Source organism: Capricornis sumatraensis, chromosome 1 (genome assembly GCF_032405125.1).
Source record: "Capricornis sumatraensis isolate serow.1 chromosome 1, serow.2, whole genome shotgun sequence".
NCBI lineage: Eukaryota > Metazoa > Chordata > Mammalia > Artiodactyla > Bovidae > Capricornis > Capricornis sumatraensis.
In genome coordinates this window covers 248,558,520-248,568,316 of record NC_091069.1, presented here as the reverse complement: position 1 = coordinate 248,568,316, position 9,797 = coordinate 248,558,520, and the positions used below count along the sequence as shown (strand labels likewise).

Sequence of the window (9,797 nt, the reverse complement as noted above, 5' to 3'; positions counted from 1 at the left end):
GACCTGGCTCCCTGCCTGGGGCAGGGGGGTGGCCTGGTTGTGCTTGCGGGGAGCCCAGTGCTCTGCTCTGTCATTCCTACCCGCCCCCCGGCCCCCCCACCTGCTGGCCAAGCTATCGCAGCACAGCTCCTTTTCCTAACAAAGGCCACAAATTGTGCCACAGGCAGAGACGAGGTTATCTTGCTTGCTGAACAAACAGAGAGAAGCTTATAAAACACCCCTGGCAGCGGGGAGTGTGCGCTCTTCTGGTGGCCCTGGGGTGCAGATGAACGTGATCATGGGACCCCGAGGGACTTGGCTCCTGGCTATGCTTCTCCTGCTGGGTTTGTGCGCCCTGGCAGGGGCCCAGAAACCAGGTAAGTGGAGGTTCAGGTCCCTGAGGGGAAATGGAGCATCTGAGCCAGCGAGCCTGGGAGCCTTCTAGAACCCAGAGGGTGGGGGTGGCGGGGTGTGAGGTCCTTGCCTCCTGTCCCCTGGGGGTCTCCGTTTGTATTAGTTTCCCTGGAAGTGAAAATGTGATGGTGGGGAAGCAGGTGGGAAGGTGTCCTAGGACTGGGGATGGGGGCCATGCAGCCGGCTCCTACGTGCGTCCACCTGCTTCCCGCCATTCAGGGAGGACAGTGGGGGAGAGGGGTGAGACTTCCCAGGAGGACCCCCTTCGGGATTGGTCAGGACGGCCTTGGGTGTGGGTGGGCCAGCTGGAGGAGGGGCTGGGTGGGAGGCCCATCGAGGTCTCCCAGGGGGTCCGACTTGCTCACTTTCATCCTGACCTTGGCCTGAGTCCATCTGTCCACCCTCTTGCCAGAAGGTTTTATTTTTAAACTAATAAAACACTTTCAGCCAAGCCCTGTCAATTCCTCTGAAGGACGCTGCGTGGTTCAAACACGAGCGAGATAAGACAGCCTTTACAAGGCGGGAGCAGAGCTGATGGAGCATCCTGGATGCACTGGCCGGGGGGGTGGGGGGTGTCATGTGGGGGGCGCTGGCTGACCTGGGCTTCTCTGCAGGTGCCTGCCAGTGTTCGCGCCTGAACCCCCACAACAGGGTGAACTGCGGCTTCCCGGGCATCAGCGGTGATGACTGCTTCTCCAGAGGATGCTGCTTCGACTCCAGCGTCGTTGGGGTCCCCTGGTGTTTCAATCCCCTCCCGAAGCAAGGTAACGGGCAAGGTCCCCTCCTGAGCCCTGGCCTGCAGCCCAGGACCCAGCTTCCCCAGGCTCCCTGACCACCCAGGCCAGTCCAAAGGGAAGAGAAAACACCCTCTGCCTCCTGTGTCCACATTAGATCCCGAGGGTGAGCTGTTTGTCCTTTTAGGGAGACTTCAGGGGATCTGACTGCTTGACTGTATTTGAAGGAAGAGCGAGTCTCAGGACCCTCTTGGCTGTGGCTCCTGAACCAGCTTCTAAGGGACATAAAGGCATTAAAATCAGGATGTTATTAACCTAACTTCGAACAGACCCCAAACGTTTAGAAATTAAGTTAAGGCTTCTAGAGTCATCTTTTGAGAGTGAGTTTTTCCTGCGCATATTATCAACTTAAAAAGTCACCTGTTTTAAGGCAGGCACACAAAGAGTTCTGTCTGCAAAGCAGACCCATTTGTGTGGAACTCAGTGCCCTGGGTCCCGTCCACACCCCTCAGGGGTGCTGGTTGGAGGCTCCCGGGCTCTGGGGGAAACGGAACCGATGGCAGGTGGTCGGTTTGCCAGGGCTCATCCAGTAGTGGAAGGATCCTTGGGTGTCAACTCTTTGTATTAGTATTAGTCAGTATTAGTCACTCAGTCATGTCTGACTCTTTGCAACCCCACGGACTGTAGCCCACCAGGCTCCTCTGTCCATGAGATCCTTCAGGCAAGAATACTGGAGTGGGTTGCCATTCCCTTCTCCAGGGGATCTTCCCGACCCAGGGATCGAACCCAGGTCTCCTTGATTGCAGGTGGATTCTTTACTACTTAGCCACCAGGGAAGCCACTCATTTCTTGGTCAAATGCTTTGTAACTTTAAAGAGTCCTCCCAGGAGGTAGTGTGGGCAACTCCATTTTATAGAGCCATGTCAAGTCCAGGGAGGTGAAGCAGCTTTCCCTCTGACTTTGGGCATCAGGAAGAAGGGGTGGCCACCCACTGGTGCCCACATTTAGTCCAGGGGTGACAGTCCCAGGAGCCCCTGGTGCTACCCTGAACCTGTGAGCTCAAGGTGCTCCCCTAGCGGGACGGGGTGGAGGTGTCTGGCTAATGACCCAGCCTAACTGCATCCCCCTGTTGTCCCCAAACCTGGTGGTGCCCTGCAGAGTCAGAGGAGTGTGTCATGGAGGTCTCGGCCCGCAAGGACTGTGGCTACCCGGGCATCAGCCCTGAGGAGTGTGAGTCCCGGAAGTGCTGCTTCTCCGACACCATCCCCCAGGTGCCCTGGTGCTTCTTCCCCATCTCTGTGGAAGGTAACGTTGGGGAACACAGGCAATTGCCCAGACACAGGCAATTCTCAGGGGTAGTGGGAGCTGGGGTCGGGGAGGTCCTCAGCTGGCCAGGATGCCCGATGCCAGGCCCCCAGACCCCGCGGGTGGTCAGTTCAGGAAAAACCGTACTCATGTGGGAGCTCGCCGTTATTGTGAACCATCTCAGAAGTCAATTTGAGAATGTTCTCAACAACGACAGCTTTTTAAAAAAATAAATAATCTAAGCGCTTGGGTCTTCCCACTGTGTCTTTTGTGCTGGTTGTATGAAGCATCTGACCCTCAGCCGCGGCCCCAGGTCCCAGCACAGTTGGCTGATGTCGCTATTTTGGGTGCTTCTGAATGCCCCGCCCTGCGCTGGGCACCATGGGTAGGATCCAGAGCAAAGCAGATGTGGTCTCTTCTCTTGCGGACCCTGATGCTCTCTCCCGTGACCATGGGTGACAGGTCCTGCCCCAATGCCAGCCCCGGGGGGCCATCTCCTTCCTGCCACCCCCTCACTTACAGTGTGTCCCTGACCCTGAATTTGACAAGGAAAGACCACATGTTTCCAAAAGATGGGAAGAATGCATCAATCCTTTAAGGAAATCAGGATGTTCCAAAGAGCACGGCTTTTTCTTCCAGAAGTTTCCAAGTGATTTTTTGAGTGACCTAAGGGTCTACTTGGAAAACTGCCAGTTATTTGAGGAGTATGGACCCCTAGAGGGCATCTGGCCCCAGGGGGCTGTGCTCCCGCAGGCAACTTCTCCAGCAGGGATGGCTGGACTGAGGGCTATAGTTCTGAAAACCCATGGAACCTCTTAGCCCGGATTCCAGGCTTCCTGGCACTCTTACCTACTGTCTTGTGTTTAAATTTCTAGACTGTCATTATTAAGAGGCAGTGGCTTCAGAGAACCCTCCAGGCTCCTTGGATTCTCCGAAACAGAAGAAAACTCACCATCTTACAGTTTCGGATTTCATGTTTCCCCAATTCCTGGGTTTTCGTCATCTGCTTTTTATCCCTTTCAATGTCTTCACATATGATTTCTTCAAATAAAGAAAGCCCTTAAAATCTGCTAAGTTCCATGTTGGCATCATTGACACAGAGGTGGCCAAAGCTTGTGAGCGTGTGTGTTTGAGAAAGTTATTGAGAGTACATACACGTGTTGGGTGTAACTTTAATATTCTTTTATCTGCTATAAGAGCAAGAATTCATCTAATAGGTTCAGGCTACTCTGACAGTGAAAATGTATTGTATGTAAGGAACTTTGGAATCCATGATCCCTTTAAAACACTCATACTCAATCACTGTATAAAAATTCAAAGACTACCCATAAAAATTGGCTTCTCTGGTGGCTCAGTAGCAAAGAATCCCCCTGCAGTGCAGGAGACACGGGTTTGATCCCTGAGTCAGAAAGATCCCCTGGAGAAGGAAATGGCAACCACTCCAGTGTTCTTGCCTAGAGAATCCCATGGACAGAGGAGCCTGGCGGGCCACAGTCCATGGGGTTGTAAGAGTCGAACATGACTTAGCTAATAAACCACCACCACCACATCCCTAAAAGCATATTAGAAATTACAGGCTACTCTTGGAGCAACAAACAATTTCAGATTGTAATTACAAAATTGCTTTTTACAAATGCATTACTGAATGCTTGCTTTTGAAATTCATGCAAGTCACCCCAATATCGCTTCCAAAATTGAGCGGGGGACTTGGGCTTCTGTGCAGTCTCCCCTCGGCCTGGGAGTGAGCAGCCAAAGCACTGTGCTGTAATTTGAAAGCTGTTCTAAAGAGGAAGTTTGAAACTTTCATCAAGGTTTCTATGCGGCCTATGGGAAGGTCGTGGCATGAAAGATATTTCGGGCACCTTGGTGAAGGGTTCCTGACATTCTGCCACTCAGGGGTGGGGGTGCAACATGGGTGATCCCAGGCCAGACTCTCTGTGGCCTACCCTTCCCCCCTACCTTCTCCCCCAGCCTGGGCCCACAGTCACCCCAGAAACCCAGGGCCTCTCCTGTGTGACAGTGGCTTTGCACTGCAAGGTGGGAATTCTAGAGTGTTTTTTCCAGGTAGAGACTTGGCTCCATATCCCCTCTCTGGACCCCTATTTTGAGAAAAGGGCGCCGTTCAGCCTTAGGTCAGTGTTGCGTCTTTATCTTGCTGAGACACACACATAAATCCCATAAAACAATGGCTCTGGCTAGAACACAGGGTCTGAAACACTCAAGACAAGTGGCTCAGTGGTTGTGAATTGATTAGTCACCAGGTGCCTGGTCTTCTCAATGTGTCCTCACGTGCAGTTTATGAGTCCCTGAGTCAGCCTCCCCACATCCCCATCGCGGAGCCAAGTCAAACCCCATGTACTGGGGAAAAGGTTTGGCACATGAATTATCCTTACCTGCACTCTCGGACCCGGAATTGGGTGCTTCTGTTCCTGGCGCCAGGCCATCTGGGATTTAGGATCTGGTGGAGCTTCTGCTCTCAGTCTCCCGTTCCCGGGCTGCAGGTGTGAGTTTCCCAGTCGTGTCTGCCTCTTTTCCACCCATGGGCTGCAGCCCACCAGGCTCCTCTGTCCATGGGATTTCCCAAGCAAGAATACTGGAGTGGGTCGCCATGCCCTCCTCCAGGGGATCTTCCCGATCCAGGGATCGCACCTGGACATCCAGCATTACAGGCAGATTCCTTGCTGTCTGAGCCACCAGGGAAGCAGGTACTGGCACCCTGATTCTTTCGCAGGGATCCTCTTCTCACGCCCTGCCCGCAATCCCCTCTCCTCTCACAGATGCGTTCTGACGCACTGCCACCCTCATTTCCCAGACGGCTCCTCACGGCCCTTCTGACAGCTGAGTGCAGACTTTTAAGCAATTTCAGTGGCATTCTCTGGGCCTGGGGGTTCTTACGCCATTTTAATCTGTGTGACATATATCTCTAACTGCTCTCGCTCCAACACCATTGACTACAGAGAACTGCCTGGTATCTCAGTGCAGTTCGGACTGGCCCCCAACCTCCTTCTGTAAGTGGCCCAGGGCTCGGGGGAGGGGGCTAACCTTGTTGTCCCTGGAGTGGCAGCTGGAGACATTCAAGCCTCCCTCAAGCTTCCCACCACCATCAGACAGTCAACATTTCGTTCTCTGTTACGCCTTCTTCCCTCCCTCTCCCACTCTGCTCCCTCCAGAGGCTCTCACTACCCCGCTGGGCTCAGCTGGGAGGTTGCTGATGGTGCAGAAGGGCGGGCTGGGTGCAGAGGGTCTGGTAGGGGATGGGACTCACTCCCACTGTCCTGGTCTATGGGCCCTGGGGGTTCATCCAGGTCTTTGGCCGGCTGGCTCAGGTGATGAAGGTGCTTTGAGAGGCAGTCACAGGGGACCAGGGGAGAGGGGACCAGGCAGGTCCTGGGAGAGAGGGACAACAGGAGACGTCACAGTGCTTGTCTCAGTGACCTTGGGGAGGCTGTCTTATCACTGAGGTTTTCAAGTGTCCTGTTTGTCATTCGTGGCTAATGATTGCGTCCCCAGCAAGGTCGCGGTGGGGATTAGAAATAATGTGTGTGAGCTGCCTGGCGCACAGCCGCTCCCAGTAAATGCAGCTCCTCCCAGGACTGTCTGCTCCTCCTGTCCTGACACCTAGCGGGCCACTCAGTGGCCTCAGGTCTAACAGTCCTTCCCCCCGCGCTGCAGAGCAGCACAACTGAATTCAGAGGGAGGTGGGTCCTCAGAACGTGCTCATTACATGCTCCCGCTGTAAACTGACTATACATACAGTGGATTCCATTATTCAAGGCAGTTCTCTTCTACGAAATCATTGACCCCAAATGAGCAAATCGTGAACAATCAGGATTGGGGAAAATGCAGAGCTGGGTGCCTTAGGGCTCTTGGCCAATTTCATCAACTGACCAGCACATGACCTTGCTTGATGTGTGTTTCTGCGTGAAGACCCCTTAGTAGTATAAGTGTGGTACCCGTGAGGAAGCCAAGAGACAGCGGGAGCCCTGGGTTGAGTGGGCTACGGTGGATCCTGGCTCCCGTGTCACGGAAGGCTGTGCGGGTGACCAGAGCTGGTGTGGCGAGTGGGGATGAACACTGACTGGCTGCTGCAGGAGGGTGGAAACGAGGTGACTGGCGATCAAGGATTTGGGGTATGTGGTTTTTCCAGTGGTCATGTATGGCTGTGAGAGTTGGACTGTGAAGAAGGCTGAGCGCCGAAGAATTGATGCTTTTGAGCTGTGGTGTTGGAGAAGAATCTTGAGAGTCCCTTGGACTGCAAGGAGATCCAACCAGTCCATTCTGAAGGAGATCAACCCTGGGATTTCTTTGGAAGGAATGATGCTAAAGCTGAAACTCCAGTACTTTGGCCACCTCATGTGAAGAGTTGACTCATTGGAAAAGACTCTGATGCTGGGAGGGATTGGGGGCAGGAGGAGAAGGGGACGACCGAGGATGAGATGGCTGGATGGCATCACTGACTCGATGGACGTGAGTCTGAGTAAACTCCGGGAGTTGGTGATGGACAGGGAGGCCTGGCGTGCTGCGATTCATGGGGTCGCAAAGAGTCGGACACGACTGAGCGACTGAACTGACTGAGCAGTTGGTATCAAAAATCTGCCCGCTGATGATTTCCTGGAACCACTGTGTTTTGAAGCAGAATACTGAGGGCTGATAAGCAATTATGGACAAGACTCTGGAGGGAAGGCTGTGATGGACATTACAGAATGACCCTGTCGTTTTCACTTGTATTTGCCTCTCTCTCCTTTTCTCTTTTTTTTCCCACAATGGTGAAAGATATTTGTCAGTTTTCACAATCAATAGCCAGACAAAAAATAAAAGATAGTTACAGTAGCAAAAGAAAAATAAAATAAAGACAACTGATTTCATATATGTTGTTGTTTCACTAACACTGAGCTCACCCCAGAGCCCCATAACTCACACCTGCAGGAGGCTCCTCTGATGCCCGTGCTTTCTCCAGACGGCACAGCCCAGCCTCCTGCACTTGGGACATGAGAGAGCACTCCCACTGCGATCCGGTCATGGGAAAAGCAAAATCACCAGCTACAAGCACGAAAATATGAAAAACAAGGTTGTGAAAAGGCCCTGAAAGGCCCCTGGTTTATAGGGTGAGCTGAAACAAGAGGGCAGGGTTGCCCTGGGCCCTCAGTTGGGGACGCTCAGGGTCTCCCTGCTGTGCACAGGCTCGCAGAGCTGATGGCCGTAAAAGCCGGGCAGCACCGACTCTGGGGCTACATACAAGTTACAGTGAATCTGCAGCGAATCCAGCGAATCTGCAGACAGAGAACCTGCGAATCATGAGGATCGACTGTGTGTTCATAATAGTGGTTATATTAATTATACATATATTTTGGAGATGGGACTCACACTCATAAACACCCCAGATGCTGCTTTGGGATTCAGGGGCCCAGCCCCTCTGCTGATAACCCCTTCTCCCCGCTTCTGCCTAAAGAAAAAGGAGGAGAGCCACAGCCCAACCTGACCTCCACGGTGACTACCATGGTGACCTCCTCAGTGCCCCCCACAGGGCACCGTGGAATTAGGGGGCTGCAGTAAGTTCACATACCAGATCTCCAATATACATATGTTGGCTCAGCGTAAAGAACCTGCCTGCCAATGCGAGAGATGCGGGTTCAATTCCTGGGTCGGGAAGATCCTCTGAAGAAGGAAATGGCAACCCACTCCAGTATTTTTGCCTAGAGAATCCCATGGACAGAGGAGCCTTGCAGGCTATAGGGGGTTGCAAAAGAGTCAGACATGACTTAGCGACTAAACAACAACATCTATTAATATATATGCATTGCACTTATGTTCTGTAACAGTTTCTGTATCAAGGCTGCTTCCTAGCCGTGTGACCTTGGGCAAGTGACTTAGGTGGTTGGTATCCAGTTTTACTCATGTGCAATGTGGGAGGTATTAATAGCACCCTTTTCTGTGGGCTTGTTGTGAGGATTCTATGAGTTAAACCCTGAGATGTGGTTGGACCAGTGCGGGGCACGTGGTGAGTGCTTCATGAAAGTGACTACTAGTCACTGTTGGGTTCACATGTACCGACCCCAGCAGTCGGGCCCCATTACCTGAGGGAACATCTCCCTTTTCTCAGTGCCAGGTCATCAGCCCCTCCAAGGTCCCCCCTGCTGATACAGGAAGGCTAATCCCTGCCAGGTCCCCTCCCTGGGGAGCTGTCTGTGGCTCTGGCTAAAGTGGTAGTCCAAAGGGGGCAGCTGCCCTCACTGCAGGCTGCACCCCAACTGCTGGACCCCCAGGAACACCCTGAGGGTCTGCCTGCTGGCAGCATTCCTGTGAAATGAGCTCAATTCAGTTCAGTCACTCAGTCGTGTCCCACTCTTTGTGACCCCATAAACTGCAGCACGCCAGGCCTCCCTGTCCATCGCCAACGCCCAGAGTTTACTCAGATTCATGTCCATTGAGTTGTTGATGCCATCCAATCATCTCATCCTCTGTCTTGAAATGAGAGGAGACTTCATTTTCCCTCTCGCTATATTTGGTGGGGATCCTGGCAAGGATGCTGAGCCTCGGGGCCCCACGGCCTTGAGAGAGCAGCCTTGTCTTCCGTGCTGACGCATGGTGTCCTCTGCAGCCCACGAGGCTACCGCTTCAGGGCCACACACACAGAGTGGAGGGTGCTTCTGGGGTCTGTGCCCCTCAGCACCACGTGGGTGGTGAGCAGCGCCCCTCCCCCTGTCTGGTGGCTTATCCGTCCAGCCACAGGGAGGTGACCCCGTGCCTCCCAGCCAGCTCAGCCAGGCAGACTCAGGACCGTGCCCTCACAGATCACTGCTCTCCCTAGCCTGGATCCCAAGGCCCGTCCCCACTGGTCAAGCCCCTCCCCTTCAGCCCCGAGCCCTTCTGTTTACACAGCCCCAAGGCTTGTCCCTGTCCCAAGGTCTGTCTGCATCTGTGTGAAGAGTTGTAAGGTGTTCCAGGACACTGCTCGGAGCTTCCTGGACACCCAGATGAATGGTGACCCAAGGAGTCATTTCACTCCACGGTCCCAGGGCTGGATCCCTGCTCCAAACCAACAGGTCTCCCTGGCAGCTCAGACGCACACCCAGGAGTCAGATGCCTGGGCTAATACTGCTCTGGCACTGGGGGACTGGATTTCTAGAAGGTCTCATGGCTGGCAACTTCTATATTTCCTGGGGTCCAGAGAGAGCTCAGCAAGGAGAGTCCTAAAGGAAACCAATCAGTCCTAAAGGAAACCAACCCTGAATATTCACTGAATGAACTGATGCTGAAGTTGAAGTTCCAATACTTTGGCCACCTGATGTGAAGATCTGACTCATTGGAAAAGACTCTAATGCTGGGAAAGATTTGAGGGCAGGAGGAGAAGGGGACAACAGAGGA

The 9,797-nt window shown here is 53.4% G+C and overlaps 1 protein-coding gene across 1 annotated transcript; it reads left to right on the top strand.

Annotated features, from left to right (window-relative positions):
• Positions 1–277: 277 nt before the first annotated feature.
• Positions 278–7,985, top strand: TFF2 (trefoil factor 2). The gene is made up of 4 exons (XM_068969438.1): positions 278–356; positions 1,008–1,157; positions 2,286–2,432; positions 7,882–7,985. The coding sequence occupies exons 1-4, from the start codon at positions 278–280 to the stop codon at positions 7,983–7,985; spliced, it is 480 nt and encodes a 159-aa protein (XP_068825539.1).
• Positions 7,986–9,797: the final 1,812 nt, after the last annotated feature.